A 16547-nucleotide genomic window follows, 5' to 3' on the forward strand; every position below is an offset into this window, starting at 1 on the left:
AGATAAATCCTGAATGCCAACACTACCATCAAACATTCACTGGACTACACAAGTGGAAGACACAAAAACCATGCCAGAAATTGCTGGTCATGTGAATGTGGGAAGGGAGGACCTTGAGACAATCACTATCACTAGTGGGGTAGTGGTGGACAGGCTTATGGGACTCAAGGTAGACAAGTCCCCTGGTCCTGATGAAATGCATCCCAGGATATTAAAAGAGATGGCGGAAGTTATAGCAGATGCATTCGTTATAATCTACCAAAATTCTCTGGACTCTGGGAAGGTACCAGCAGATTGGAAAGCAGCTAATGTAACGCCTCTGTTTAAAAAAGGGGACAGACAAAAGGCAGGTAACTATAGGCCGGTTAGTTTAACATCTGTAGTGGGGAAAATGCTTGAAACTATCATTAAAGAAGAAATAGCGGGACATCTAGATAGGAATAGTGCAATCAAGCAGACGCAGCATGGATTCATGAAGGAGAAATCATGTTTAACTAATTTACTGGAATTCTTTGAGGATATAACGAGCATGGTGGATAGAGGTGTACCGATGGATGTGGTGTATTTAGATTTCCAAAAGGCATTCGATAAGGTGCCACACAAAAGGTTACTGCAGAAGATAGAGGTACGCGGAGTCAGAGGAAATGTATTAGCATGGATCGAGAATTGGCTGGCGAACAGAAAGCAGAGAGTCGGGATAAATGGGTCCTTTTCGGGTTGGAAATCGGTGGTTAGTGGTGTGCCACAGGGATCGGTGCTGGGACCACAACTGTTTACAATATACATAGATGACCTGGACGAGGGGACAGAGTGTAGTGTAACAAAATTTGCAGATGGCATTAAGATTAGTGGGAAAGCGGGTTGTGTAGAGGACACAGAGAGGCTGCAAAGAGATTTGGATAGGTTAAGCGAATGTGCGAAGGTTTGGCAGATGGAATACAATGTCGGAAAGTGTGAGGTCATCCACCTTTGGGGGAAAAAAACAGTAAAAGGGAATATTATTTGCATGGGGAGAAATTACAACATGCTGAGGTGCAGAGGGACCTGGGGGTCCTTGTGCATGAATCCCAAAAAGTTAGTTTGCAGGTGCAGCAGGTAATCAGGAAGGCGAATGGCATGTTGGCCTTCATTGCGAGAGGGATGGAGTACAAAAGCAGGGAGGTCCTGCTGCAACTGTATAGGGTATTGGTAAGGCCGCACCTGGAGTACTGCGTGCAGTTTTGGTCACCTTACTTAAGGAAGGATATACTAGCTTTGGAGGGGGTACAGAGACGATTCACTAGGCTGATTCCGGAGATGAGGGGGTTACCTTATGATAGATTGAGTAGACTGGGTCTTTACTCGTTGGAGTTCAGAAGGATGAGGGGTGATCTTATAGAAACATTTAAAATCATGAAAGGGATAGACAAGATAGAGGCAGAGAGGTTGTTTCCACTGGTCGGGGAGGCTAGAACTAGGGGGCACAGCCTCAAAATACGGGGGAGCCAATTTAAAACCGAGTTGAGAAGGAATTTCTTCTCCCAGAGGGTTGTGAATCTATGGAATTCTCTGCCCAAGGAAGCAGTTGAGGCTAGCTCATTGAATGTATTCAAGTCACAGATGGATAGATTTTTAACCAATAAGGGAATTAAGGGTTACGGGGAGCGGGCGGGTAAGTGGAGCTGAGTCCACGGCCAGATCAGCCATGATCTTATTGAATGGCGGAGCAGGCTCGAGGGGCTAGATGGCCTACTCCTGTTCCTAATTCTTATGTTCTTACGTACGCTGGTGATGTAACATCCCCGCTAAAGGGCAACAAAGCCGACGGGACAGCACTCCCTCCGTACTGCACTGGACCATCACCCCTGTGCTCGGTGACCTACACTGACTCCCGGGCCAGCAACGCCTGGATTTGAAAATTCGCATCCCCTTATTTTCAAATTACTCCATGGTCTCGCCCCTCCATATCTCTGTAACCTCCCCCAGATCCTGCAGATCTCTGTGTTCCTCCAATTCTGGCCTCTTGCACATTACAGAATTCCATTGCTTCACTATTGGCGGCTGTGCCTTCAGCTGCTTGGGTCCCAAGCTCTTGAATTCCTTCCCCAAGCCCCTCTGTCTCTCTCCTCCTTTAAGATGCACCTTAAAACCTACCTCATAAGACCTTAAGTTGATAACGCTCCTGTGAAGCGCCTTGGGAAGCTTTACTATGTTAAAGGCACTATATAAATGCAAGTTATTGTTGCGGCAGGCTTGAAGCCCAAACATTCTGACTCACAGAATGATAGAGCACAGAAGGAGGCCATTCGGCCCATCATGCCTGTGCCGGCTCTCTGAAAGTGGTGAGAGTGTTACGACCGAGCCAAGTCTGACACTTCTTGATTCCGGAGCTGAAATAATAATCCTCCCGACCCCCCGTTTGATTCAGTGGCCGTTCTGATCAATTGCTTCCCATTGTACTTAAAGTCGCTGTAAAATAAATAATTTTACTAAAAGTTTTACAATATATTTTCTTGCAGCGAAGAACAAGGGCCAACACCGACTGAAAAGAAGAAAAAAGGGAAAAGGAAAAGTAGCGTTGCAGGGGAGAATTCCGAACAGGAGCAGTCGGCAGCGAAGGCATCTCAGGCTGGAGAGGAGCTGACGGACGCACAGGTAAAGCTGGTAACTGCTGGCAGCACCCAGAGACCCCCCTCCTCCCTTCAGGCTGTCCGGGTGAACTCCGAGGTTTATGGGCTCTGACCGGGTTTCGAAGGGAGGAAGCGGACATGAAGAGAAGTAGTAACTCAAAACTTAAACCAATAGGTATTAGAAAGGCTAAAATGTAGCTGGGAGTCTTGCATATCAGCATTTAGAAAAACTGGCAGAGTTATTAACTGCAGCGCCCAGTGTGATACTGGAGCACATGGACCGACCGGGATTGATGCTGGGCTGCACGGACAAGGGACGGTGCTGGGTTTCGCCACTAGTTTGTGCTGTTGGCTGGTGTCTGCCGTTTTGGTGCAACAATTGGCTGCCGTGTTGTTGGGGTAAGCAGGAGAAGATCAGCCACAGTTTCTAGTTCTGGTGAATATCCAGTGTTGAATGTCCAATGGTGGAAAGTGTGCGTGTATGAACAAAATCAGACTCAGTTGGGACGGTCCATGATGGTGTAGTCCGCTGACAGCAGCTGTTCACCTCGCCCCATCTCACTGTACTGGAGAAATCTCCCAGGAATTGGAATGTGCAGGAAGAGCAAGTGCTGTATCTATTAGCGTCCCATGTTATTGTCTGAACAGGGGGCCCATAAACCTCGTGATGCCCTTGGATTGACTTAACCAAGAAATTTGTGCCTCAAAATCCTTGCAACATATAACTTAAAATGCATTCGTCAGAACTGTTATAGTTTGATAGGGTCCGGCTTTTTCATGAGATGTTAAACCGAGGCCTCCCTCGGGTGGATGTGAAAGATCCCACAACAGTATTCGAAGAAGAGCAGGGGACCTGGCTAATATTTATCCCACAACCAACATCACTAAAACAAATGATCTGGTCATTATCACTTGCTGTTTGTGGAATCTTGCTGTGTGAAAATTGACTGTCGCGTTTTCTACATTATAAATAGTGACTGCACTTCAAAAAGTACTTGATTGGCTGTAAAGCGCTTTGGGACGCCCTGAGGTGATGAAAGGAGCGATAGAAATGGGAGACCTTTTTCCAAAATTGAAAGGGAAAACCATCGAAATTTCCAAGGGTGTGATGAAGTTTGCTGCTTGCACTCTGGTTGTGAGTTACTGATCAGATCTGCTGTGGTCACTCGTTCCCAGCGACCAGCTTCCTAGCTGACCCTGTGCGTGTGTGATGGGAGGGGCAATCGGAACCAGAGTGCTAAAGGTAAACATGAAATCTCCGTGTTGGGAGAGATTGGTTCTGGCCTGGGTGGTGTGTTAGGGACTGGTTGAGCACTACGTTTGGTCTCTGAGCATGGGCAGTATGTGGGTTTCTCACTGTTACTTTGCTGATGTTGTGTGAGCAGATCTCGTGTCACCGCGAGTCTTTAAGTTGTTGGTTCTCCTCTGGGTGACGATGGAAAAATATTTTTCAATTTGTGAACGGGACCAGTGAGACAAAAACAGCCCAAAATTTTAGAAACTGTCTTTTCTTTCTACAAATTCTGGCTCTGTATTTCTAGCACTTAGTTTTTATTTGATTTTTAGCATTTGCAATTCTATTTTATTGTTATTTCTGCCTTGAATTCCTTGAGCATACAGCTGTATGTTGAAGTGGAGATGTTTGCTCAGTGAAATGGAGTGTGCTGTGTTTTTATTTTGTAGCCGTGATTCTGCCACGACTCGAGTTCAAATAATCTTCTGATGTAACGGTTGTGTTTTAAGTTCTGACACAGCTGTGCGCGGCTGTGGATGTGACACAGCGTGCAGTGAGTCAAGCCGTGGAGTACATTAACTCTGTTTTGTTCCCTGAATGACAAATTCTGAGTCAAGCATGGAATGCGGGGAAAATGTGAATGAATCTTATTCAGATTCCAGGTAATGTCCAGAACTTGTTCCCAAATGATTGAACTCGAGTGGGCATTTCCCCAGATGGTGTCGTAAGGGGCAACTATGAGAAACGGGACTGTATCTGGGGAACAAGATGTTGCTGGCAAATGCAGAGTTTTGGATGAGCTGAAGTTTATGAAAGGTGCCAGGTGGGAGGTCGGCCAGGAGCGCAATAGAATAATCAAGTCTGGAGGAGACAAAGACATGGATGAGGGTTTTGGCAGCCATTGGGCTGAGGCCAGGGTGGAGGAAGGCAGTGTTACGGAGGTGGAAGTAGTCTGTGTTGGTGCTGGAGAGGATATGGGGGCAGTTGGAAGCTGCGCTCCGAGCAGTCTGGTTTAAGCTGAGATAGTGCTTGGGGAGTGGGTTGGAATTGGCGGTAGGAGTTCAGAGAATGTTTTGGGGTCGGGGTCGATGATGATGGCTGCGGTCTTCTCAATATTTACTGTTTTTGTTATTTCTAGCCTCTCTCCATCCTTGGGTTTTGTTTTGTTTTCGTGTTTTGGGGGAACGATTAGGCCCTCAGAAATCCCCTGCTGTTGGCTGTTGCTGTTGCTCATCTGTGCCTGGTGTGAGCAGAGTTCGTTTACCCATCCATCGCTGCTGGTTACAGTGTGCGGCTTATTCCTCTCACTGACTCAGCCTGATGCTCCCACAAAAATGGAGCTTTTGACAAACCAGTGTCTGGAGTTAGTTAGTTAGAATCCCCATTACCTAGTGAACATGAGTCAACCCATTTCTCCCACTGCAGTCTGTCCAGATCAAGATCTTTGCGATCAGAATATCATTCCTTCGCAGTTGTTGTTTACATTTGCCAATCTGTAACAGGCCCCTCTTGCCTCTGCAATGAAAAGTATTTTTATAGGATAGGTCGCTAGCTGGACTCGTACCCCTTCTCGCCCCTTCCCCTACTCCTCACCAGGAAGGTGATGTGCTGCCTTTAGTCTGGCTCCTACCTTTCAACCTGTTTGACTTGAGTGTCCCTACCATAAGTTATAATCCCACCAGCATAGCTCTCGGGGCCATGGGTACACGCAGCCCTTCCTACTACACGTCAAAGTATCTCGAGCAGCATGTACAGATTTAAGAATCCCCTACCCAGTCACGATTCTGAATTCTGTGTAGTCCTTTCTGAATTCCTTTCAATCTGCGTGTTATCATCGTTCAGGAGCAGAGCCAGAGCTAGGTTTATTTTTACCTTTTGTAGAATCGTAGAATGCTACAGCGCAGAAGGAGGCCATTCGGCCCATCATGCCAGTGTCGACTCTTTGAAAGGGCGATACAGCTCGTCCCACTCCACCCCACTTTTCCCCATAGTCCTGCAGATTTTCTCCCTTCAAGTGTTTCTTTGCTCTCTTTCCCTCCCGCCACACCCCCCCCCCCCATCTTTTTTCTGCCGACGATGCTGATCCATGTTGAGGTCAAATTCCTTCTGATACCTCCTACAACATGGCCATTGTTCACAGTGTCAGCGGGCTATCTGATTGGGGGGGGGGGGGGGTGAAAGGGATGGCAATTATAACCGGGCCCAATCCTGTCTGCTACTAGTCCGTGAGCAGAAGTCCAGCTGCCCGTGCTTAGCCCGTCGCTTGTGTAGGGGTGCTGAGGTCCGTTGTAGAACCCCTTTTTTGGCTGGGAGCAGTGGGAATTGAACCTGGGGCTCCGCTGGTTTGTGAGGCTCAATTCCACACTGGGCAGTGCATTTACACATGGAGCCATTAAAACAGAGCTGTGATGTTTAGAATGAATATCGGTGTGCGCATTTTGTCTGGCTACTGTCTGGTTAGCACATGGACTTGTTAAAACCCCTGATGGACTGAATTTGTGAGCGTCTGTTGATGTTGTGGTGTTACTTCAATCGTGCAAGTTCTGCCTTTACATTGACTTTATTGTCAGCCCATCGCAGTTCCGTAGAGCTGTGGTGCTAAGTAAGTAACGAGTGGATGACTCCCCACTGGAAATGCTACTGAAGTTTTGAGAAAAAATGGACTGGTGTGATCTCTCGCTTTCTTGGGTCTGTGCCTGCAAGACTGTCTGCTGTAGAAGCTGGCCTTGCAGCTGCTGTTGGATGCAACATCTGTGCTGTTCACATCTGCTTGGCAAATGTATCTGCTGCACCATTTCCAAGGCTTTGGTCCTGGGAGTAACTAAAATTGGAGCAAGATTGGATCAGTTCTGCGGGTGAGAGAGAAATTCATACAGTGTGTGGCTGGTAACCTCCTGAGAAAATGGTTATAAATTGCTGGTGTTTACGGCATGTTGTAATATCTTGACCACCTGGTGTCATGGCTGCAGGCAAGTTGCAAAATGAAACAGTTGAAAAGGTTATTGAAGACTTCAGCGGCTCAATTCTTCCCCTGCACAGTCTCCTTTTTCTAAATTGCCACCTGCAGCATCTTGGGCTGGACACCTGAGGATGAACTGGGGCTTATATAATGCTGGGATTGGGTGGTGGGTCTCATGGGATGCCCTGGGACCTGTTGCCCCAGATGTTCTGTCTTTGTGAAATCTGACCTGAGCTGATTCTTCATAACACGGGTTAGTCTTGGCCTGACTTCTCAGATTTTGTGTTCAGCTTGGAGAGAGCCAGTTAAATCTTCACCTGGCCTCCTTGGCTGCTCCTTCCTTTCTTCAGAGGAATCTGAAAGTTGCTACTTTCAGAATGATTCTCTCTCTCTCTCTCTGTCCCATTTCATATCTCTTGTTGATCTTGCCAGTCCTGGATGTTTTGGACTTGTTCATCGATCGTACTGTTTAATTTGTACCAAGTCCCGTTCCCCACTGTGCTCACGGACATACAGTCACCTCGATTTAAAACAATCTCGTCCTGTTTTCCATGGCCTTGCTGCTCCCTGAGCCCCACAACCCTCCCAAGATATCTGCTCTCCTCTAAATCCATTCTCTTGTCATTTCTGTTTTTAATCGCTCCACTGTGCCCTAAGCTTTGGAATTCCCTCCCTAAACACCTCTCGCCTCCTTTAAGATGCTCCTTAAAACCCATCTTTTTGACTAAACTTTTGGTCACCTGTCCTAAGATCTCCTTGTGTGGTTCGGTGTCAAATTTTGTTAAATCCTGTGAAGTGCTTTGGATGCTTTACTACGTTAAAGGCCCTATCTAAATACAGGTTTTTTTCCTTATTATTCCAGTTTGCACAATCTCACCTATGTGAAAAATCTTCAGGTTAAAGTTTAAAACTTGAAGCTGTAAAATAATCCTTGGAAAGGATTCTGGCAAATTCAATGCTACATAGGAACAGTCTCTTGAGCCAGTTCTGCCATTCAGTTAGATTGTGGCTGATCTGCACCTCAACTCCATTTAACTGCCTTGGTTCCATATTCCTTGGTTCCTTGACCCAACAATCAGTCTCAGTTTTGAAATTTTCCATTGACCAGTGGCCATTGTGCAGGTGCATCTTGGTTGCAGCAGTGACTGGAAATGTGATCCATGTAAAGAGCGTTATTTTGCCAATGAACACGGAAGTTTTCTATTTGCTCACTTATTTTGTTTTTGATTTGACCAAGTATGTATTTGCTCGCTGCTGATTTTTGTTTCTACTAACCCAAATTCATGCTATCTAGCTACCTAGCTGTGTATAATGTGCGTGTATGTAGTGGACTCCGTTGCGTGTCAGAATTGTAAAGCTTATTGGTTTAGGCTGGTCCTTTAAGGAAGGTCAGCCATGAATTGGATGTTTCTTGAATGGGGAGTGGTAGAAACTGGTTTGAGTTCGATGCTGGAGTCTGGAAATGAATGACTTGAAAATGAGATCTTGTTAAACAGTGCCAGCCTGTACTCTGAGTGCGAAGTTTTTGGATCACCTCTTTGGTAAGTGCCTAAAGATCATCGCCCTATGGATTATCTGGCGAGGCCAAGAGTGATGAAAGCCAGCAGTTGGGACTGTTGAGAATTTCCAAGATGGCCATCAGCAACCAGAAGTTCTGGTGACGTGTAATGGTGAGGCACTGCTCCAAATCTGGTTGCAAACCACCAAGTCTTTTTAAAAGTTGGTGTGAAAATACTTCTAGAATCTGATTGCTGATAAAAGTGCTGCTAACCTCATTAGCTTCTGTACCAGGTTTGGTTGAAATTGGTCACATTGCCAGAAGTTGCCTTGACAGAAAGACAAACACCGATTGCTGTACCTCGTCCAGTGTCGCTGGGCTTCTCGTGTTTGGGGTAGTAGGTCCATCTAATGGCTGCCCTGGTCTGGCGAACATCTCATAAATGTGAACATTTTTACCTTAAATATATTGGAGAAGGTGGATTTTGGGGGATTAACATTTGGAGATTGACATGGTTTAGTCAGTCATAGTTTTAGTATGACTGTTCTCATGCCAGGGGCTGAATTGAAAGTTTGCATAATGCAACAGCCAATGCCAACAATCAAGAAAGACTGAGGATGCTGGAGCTCTTTCTTCTAGAAAAGAGATGGCTGAACTGATGGGTCTTTAAGATTATGAAAGCGTTTGATAGGGTAGATGCAGAGAAGATGTTTCCATTTGTGGGCGAGGCTAAAACTAGGGGTCATAAATATAAGCTAGTCACCAATAAATCCAATAGGGATTTCAGGCAAAACTTCTTTACCCGGAAAGTGGTGAGAATGTGGAACTTGTTACCACAGGGAGTGGTTGAATTGAAGGGGAAACCAAATAAGCACATGGATACAATGGAGTGAAATGAAGTAAGGTGGGAGGTGGCTCGTGTGGAGCATAAACACTAGCACCAGCCAGAATGGCCTGTTTCGGTGCTGTACATTCTATGTAACCATGTTGTGGAGCTCAGTAGTGCCATTGATACAGTCCATGATAATACTGCTATTTAGGGGAAACAGTTATATAGTTTAACTGTACAAGAACTGAAGACTTTTGTGGTCTTATCTCCGATTAGTTCTCACTTTATTTCAACTGTGCACACTTCCAGTTAAAGGACACGCACTTGTTTGTTGCAGCTAATTGGAGATATGTGAAAGTACAGCCAATAACGTCAGTTGATTGTGGTGAGGAGGTGGCGATAGAGGGCTGGGGTTATCTGGGTCTATTTTCAGAAGCACAACTTCATTATTACTGCTTCCCTGACCCACAGCAGTGCTGGAATTTGCGTTGAGGAAGTTAGTTGATGTGAGCAGGATTTTTTTTTACTTGCTTATGTTAACTTTCAATGGACCCATTGTAACTGGAAGACCAGCTGGAATCAACAAACCCCCTCAAGAAATAGCCTCCACTCTCAGAAATTGAGTGGACATTAGGAATGGGATGGTAGAGGGGTGGGGGGGGGTGGGGAAGAGTAGAGCAGGAAGAGTACAAGTGTGGCTGTAGACAATTGGAGTTGCCGAGGAATGAGTGGAGATGCAAAGAGGTAGTTATTGGGCTTTCTAAACCGGGCAGGTTTTTGCCTTTTATCAGCCAGCCAAAGCCCCAAACCAATCGGCCCTTGGTGAGTGAAGCTCTGACCCAGCCCCCCCGCCCCGCCCAAGCTAAGCTATGTAGATTGTGTTTAGTGTAGTTGTGACAGTTTCTGAGATGCTGTCTTAATGACGCAAGTTTCTTGTTTGTTTGGTAGAAGCGACGATCAGGCCGTCAAGTAAAACGAAGGAAGTACAATGAAGACTTGGACTTCAAAGTTGTCGATGATGCCGGTGAAACAATTGCTGTACTGGGAGCAGGGCGGATTTCTCCGAACTCTGGGTCCTCACAGAAAGGAAACCAGACGACGGTAAGACGTTTAAGTAGAGAGCAGATAGGGACATCACTAAACCAATGGGCCTTTTGGGGAGGGTGTGGGCCATGTTTTCAGGGGATTCAAGTAATTAAGTACTCCATTCCTCTGAGGAACATAATATGGGAGAGTGGAGCACAAAGTTTCCACAGAATGGCTGGCTGTTAGCGATGGGTATGTATAATATCCCTTCCAATGAGGCATAGGGTCTAGTTAGGAGCTCTTAGACGGAGCGCAGTTGTGGTAAAGGCTAAAGATTTTCTTTTGGTCCACACTTGAATTTGAAGCGGTGTCCAGATAAATCCATGTTTTTGCTGATAAAATGGCTTCAGGGATGAATAATTGGAGCAGACATACAGATTGGACTCTGGATTAGATGTTGGGCTGTGGAATAGGATCCCTGTCAGTGTACAGCCCCCGGTGTCTGTCTTTCTGTCCGTGTTTATGGAGTATTGCGTCAGTGACTGTGTGCAGTGGTCCTCCTTACCACAGGAGTTCCTTCATCCATAATTCAATGACTGCTGAATGGCAAGGCAGTCTATGCATTCTGATAGATTTTAGTGTAACCTCAATGGATTTGCACCAAATTCAGTGTAGAGACTTCTGGTGAAATTCAGGATGACTGCACTGCGTTGGTTCTTGGTGTTCCAGGAGTAACTTGAGAAACCTTCCATGGAGTTGACAGAGCTTTTAGTCTGCGTAGATTCTCAACATATAAAATAGTGCCATTGTGTCAAGTTCAAGAAGTCTTGTCAAATTAAGTTTGATCTCAATGACAGCAAACATCTGTCATCCAGACAGTCTAAGAGCACTGATGATGATGATGATGATGAAAGCTTGACATGACTGTCATGCACAGATGTGTTAACTTTTGACACATTATTGATCACGTGGAACGGGTGGGGACTATCAGTGATCTCATTGAGGGTTCCCTACAAGTCAAGTGTGCTTGAATGAGTAAGTTTGCCTGTGTAGTCCCAAGAGCCAATATATAGGTTGGATTGGTTTTGGAATGTGGCTCGCAGGAGTGACGCACCCGAGTGCTGTGTACTGCTGTACTTTTCATATCGCTCAGTCTCTGTCACAATGAGTTTACTTGTGCATGTTCAGCTGCCAAGGCCCTAAGCCCTGGAAGTCCCCTCCCTAAACCTCTCTACCTCCCTACCTATCTCTCCTCCTTTAAGACCCTCCTTAAAACCTACCTCTTTGACCAAGCCTTTGGTCACTTGCCCTAATATCTCCGTATGTGACTCGGTGTCTGATTACACTCCTGTGAAGCGCCTTGGGATGTTACCATGTTAAAGGCACTAAATAAATGCAAGTTGTTGTATGGTGCAGGCTCCGACCAGTCCCGTCCTATAATAGCAATTGGGGTCCTTTGTATGTCAGTCTTTGATTTGCACATTAAAAGGTTACGATTGCCCGAGAAACATAGAAACATAGAAAATAGGTGCAGGAGTAGGCCATTTGGCCCTTCAAGCCTGCACCACCATTCAATATGATCATGGCTGATCATGCAACTTCACTACCCCATTCCTGCCTTCTCTCCATACCCCTTGATCCCTTTAGCCGTAAGGGCCACATCTAATTCCGTTTTGAATATATCTAAAGATCTGGCCTCAACAATTTTCTGTGGTAGAGAATTCCACAGGTTCACAATTCTCTGGGTGAAAACGTTTCTCCTCATCTCGGTCCTAAATGGCTTACCCCTTATCCTTAGACTGTGACCCATGGTTCTGGACTTCCCCAACATCAGGAACATTCTTCCTGCATCTAACCTGTCCAATCCCGTCAGAATTTTATATGTTGCTATGAGATCCCCTCTCATTCTTCCAGATTCCTTCTAAACTCCAGTGAATAAAGGCCCAGTCGATCCAGTCTTTCTTCATATGTCAGTCCTGCCATCCCGGGAATCAGTCTGGTGAACCTTCGCTGCACTCCCTCAATAGCAAGAATGTCCTTTCTCAGATTAGGAGACCAAAACTGTACACAGTATTCAAGGTGTGGCCTCACCAAGGCCCTGTACAACTGCAGTAAGACCTCCCTGCTCCTATACTCAAACCCTCTCGCTATGAAGGCCAACATACCATTTGCCGCCTTCATCACCTGCTGTACCTGCATGCCAAACTTCAATGACTGATGTACCATGACACCCAGGTCTCGTTGCACCTCCCCATTTCCTAATCTGTCACCATTCAGATAATATTCTGCCGGCGTACAGTGGCTGGTGTATAAGCATTAATATGCAGAGGGTGGAGTGATTGGTATTAACGGGGCGGTAATTATACTGACCCCACCAGGCCGTTACTGCCCTGTTAATGCTGATTTTGGCAAGTTAAAATCGATTCCGTGGTGTTGTACGGAGTGTTCAGCTCGTCTTGAATGCCTCAAACTGTACCTCGTCATTGTAACGATCAGAGTGTTTGATATTTTGTGCAGGTGTGGTAGGATTAGAGATATTTGGTGTCTGTTGCTTGATTTGAGATTGTTTCTGTCTTCCTAAAATCTTTTTCGTGAGAAACCAGGCTGCCAGTGCAGGGTAAGCAATCATAGTTCGAGTTTCACGGCTCATACATTGTAGATGAATGGGAAAGCTGAGTGAGGGAGCGTTTCAAATCCCGAGAGAGAACGAGGGTAGGAGAAATAGATTCTGGCTTTAATTTCAGCACAGGGAGGACGTGCCGAGAGGTATGTGCACAGAGTTGGGATCATGTTCCCTCTAATTGTTTTTGGTACGCGGTCCCTTTAACTGGCTCTGGGTCCATTCTAATTTCCGTGCATGCGCGGTTTCTCCCATTGGAAAGTCGGAGCGTCCTGCACGGAACCTCCAGACTGCTGTGGGCCGTGCAGCTTAGCACGAATGTTGGTAGGGATGTGTTGGATCTTGGTGGGGTGGGGGCAAGGAAGGTCGGGACAAGAGGAAAGGGAGGGGTTGGAGGTTGACTGTTAGTGTCCAGGAGTGTGTGAGTTGTTGGTGTTACCTCAGTCATGGGAACAGTGTTTGATTCACAAAATCATAGATTCATATAGCACAGAAGGAGGCCATTCAGCCCAAGGTGACTGTGCCGGCTCTTGAAAGAGCGATCCGATTTGTCCCACTCCTCTGCTCATTCCCCATAGCCCTGCAAATGTTTTATTTTCTATATGTCCAATTCCTTTTGAAAGTTAATATTGAATCTGCTTTCACCCCCCTTTCAGACAGCACGTTCTAGCTCATCGTAACTCGCTGCGTAAAAAAAAAAAATCTCCATCTTGTCTCTGGTTCTTCTGCCAATGATCTTAAATCTGTGACCTCTGGTTACCGACCTTTCTGCCACCGGAAATCGTTTCTCCTTATTTACGTAACCAAACACCTTCATACGTTTGAACACCTCTATTAAATCTCTCCTCAGCCTTTCTAAGGAGAACAATTCCAGCTTCTCCAGTCTCCTCACATAACTGAAGTCCCTCATCCCTGGTACTGTTCTGGTAAATCTCCTCGCACCCTCTCCAAGGCATCATACAGTATTTGGTGAGAACTTGTTTCCAAGTTTGCACTGTCACGTTTTGTTTTATTTCCATTACTAATTAAGTGAAATAAATACCGGAAATGTAGAAACTTGCAGCAGGTCAGGCAGCCTCTGTGGAGAGAGAAACCCAGTTACGTTTCAGGTTAATGGCTGTTCGTCAGAACATCAGTACTAATTAAGTGAAGGTTTGTTGTATGTTGTTGAGCTATAATACTGGCCCTGAGTCACAGGGATGTCTTAAACTCGATAATTATTTGCTAATATTTAATTGCTAATTTGGCAGTGAGCAGTACTTTGATTAAAGCTTTTTTACCTGAAGGAATTGAACCTGGAAATACACTTTATATTCCAGCTATTGAAAGCTCCTCCCAGAGCACAGGAACACTGCCTCTCAGGAAGGATATATCGACTTCGGAGGGGGAGCAGCGTAGATTCACCAGAATGATACCGGGGCTTAGAGGGTTAAATTATGAGGACAGGTTGCATAGACTAAGGCTTGTATTCCCTGAGTTTAAAAGATTGAGTGATGATCTGACCGAGGAGTTTAAAATGTTGAAAGGTTTTGATTGGGTAGATAGAGAGAAACTATTTCCTTTTGTGGGGGAATCAAGAACAAGGGGCGTTCAGGGTGATGTCAGGAAGCACTTCTTCACACAAAGGGCAGTGGGAATCTGGAACTCTCTCCCAAAAGACTGTTGAGGCCGGGGTTCAATTTGGGCTTCCAGCACTGAGAGCGATCGCTGTTTGTTGGGTAAGGGTATCAGTGGCTGTGGAGGTAAGGCAGATAGATGGAGCCACGATCTGATTGAATGGCAGAGCTGGGTAGAGGGGCTGAATGGCTTCCTCCTGTTCTGAATGTTCCGATGTTTCTGCTTACACAGCCCGTTGCTATAAAATGATGCACCGGCTCCTCTGATCACATGCTCTTGCGCATCAAGACCAGAAATCTCCCGAATTCCCATTGGGGACCCTCCCTCTACAATGGCCAGTGCTTGTTGTAGGGGCTCGTATAGGAAGAGATACCAGTAGGCTGTTGGTAGCTGTCACTGGAGTTGGTTATTGGGTTATTATACTGGCCTCCAGAGGCATTAAACTAAAGACTGGGATAGGCTTGCTCTTTATTTTCTGTCTCTCTTTCCCCCCCCCTCACCCCACCCTAGCAGTGAGTATTGTATGCCATCGCCTGACCATGTGCTGTTTTTGTTGCAGGAGAGCCAGGAGGAGGATGAATCTGCTGTCATTGAGAAGATACTGGCCCACCGCATGCTGCAGAAGGAGGTGAGGCAGCAAGTTACAATACACCATGTAGTAAATGGGAATATTGACCGGGACAGGGCGGCTTTGTGCTCTCCGTTTGTATTTGTTTACAACATCCTTCTCCAAACCTTCCCCATTGATCCTCTAAAGGAAAAGTTTCTGGGTTTGAGGGTTTATTAAATTCTACTTCAATGTTGTCTTTATTCCAACCTGTGTCTAATAACCACCTATTGTGCCCGAACTTGTTGGTATAGGAAATGAGTAGCTGGGGTCAGCACTGGACCTACCATTGCTTACAGCATTTTCTCACACAAAGGGTAGTGCAAATCTGGAAACTCTCTTCCCCTAAAAAGACTGTGAATGTTGGGGGTCAGTTGACATTTTCAAGACTGAGATCAGTAGATTTTTTATTAGTTAACGGGTATCAAGGGATATGGAGCAACAGTGGGTAAATAGAGTTGAGCTACAGATCAGCTATGATCTAATTGAATGGCGCAACAGTCTCGGGGTGGGGAGAGGGGCTAAATAGTCTATTTCTGTTCCCAACGTTTCTATGAAGGGGGATGGAACTGCACAGAAGTTAGGAGAGTTGGGGATTAGACGATGAGCAGGTTGTGGGTGTAATGAACACTAGGAGGGATTGGAATAGGGAGTGGACAGGCCGGAGCTGAGTGGCAATGATGCAGTTCATAGCATTGAGTAAAAAGGGAGGGATTGGAAATGGGCTGATGGTTGGTGAGGACAGTGGAGGCAGGGTGGCTCTCCTGTTCCTATATTCCTGTTTAGCTTTGACCCAGGGGATAAATATCTCTAGGTGAGCTGTGCAAATTGTAGTCTCCGGACTGTATGCAGCTGACAAAAGCTTGTCTGGCTGAAAGGTGTGGGTGACTTAGTCTCCTATAGCCCTGCCCCACACTTTTGTTGCGAGTTATACTGTTTCTGCTGTGCTTGTTTGAATTTGGTGGGATTGAAGCTGTGTTTTCAGTGCAGCTTCCTCCGATGGATTTGGGATCCACCTAACAGAAAGGAAAAGGTAAGAGATGGAGCAGCGGCACGGCCAGACAGATGGGTCTTTAGGAAAGCTGAGGAGGGATTTAGCGAGGCGTCTGCAAGGCGATGGGTGTAGTGGGAGAAAGAAGCAGTGCTGGAGTTGAGGGAGTAGAGGATGAGAAATACATGGGTATTGAGGGATTGATATGTGTGTTCAATGATGTGTAAGTGGAGATGTCCAGGTGGGTGAAGTAAAGTGAGGAGAGGCCATGGAGAGGTTTGAAAATGAGGATCAAGATCTTTAAAAACAATTCACTGGCACATGGGAGTCACTGAAGCTTCGCAAAGAATGGGAGCATTGGGATGTGGGGAGGTGTGTAGGCGATGGGGTGGGGTGGGGGGCAGTGTTCTGGATGAGTTGCAGGGGGCAGACAACGGGACTGGCAGAGGGTGCACGTGAAAACTGAGCTTGGGTGATAAGCGGTGAAGATTTGGACTTGAGCCACAGTGCAGGAAAGGCAGGGCAGAGATGGCTGCTGCAGTCCTGCTAATGGGGTG

The 16547-nt window shown here is 46.1% G+C and overlaps 1 protein-coding gene across 1 annotated transcript in view; it reads left to right on the top strand.

Annotated features, from left to right (window-relative positions):
- chd6 (chromodomain helicase DNA binding protein 6) overlaps positions 1 to 16547 on the top strand; it is a 237136-nt gene that overhangs the window by 99756 nt on the left and 120833 nt on the right. The window contains exons 5-7 of the mRNA XM_070894909.1: positions 2499 to 2634; positions 10078 to 10230; positions 14952 to 15020. Coding sequence (XP_070751010.1) covers positions 2499 to 2634; positions 10078 to 10230; positions 14952 to 15020 — 358 coding nt within the window. The remainder of the gene's footprint in view (positions 1 to 2498; positions 2635 to 10077; positions 10231 to 14951; positions 15021 to 16547) is intronic.

Source organism: Pristiophorus japonicus, chromosome 12, assembly GCF_044704955.1.
Source record: "Pristiophorus japonicus isolate sPriJap1 chromosome 12, sPriJap1.hap1, whole genome shotgun sequence".
Lineage (NCBI taxonomy): Eukaryota > Metazoa > Chordata > Chondrichthyes > Pristiophoridae > Pristiophorus > Pristiophorus japonicus.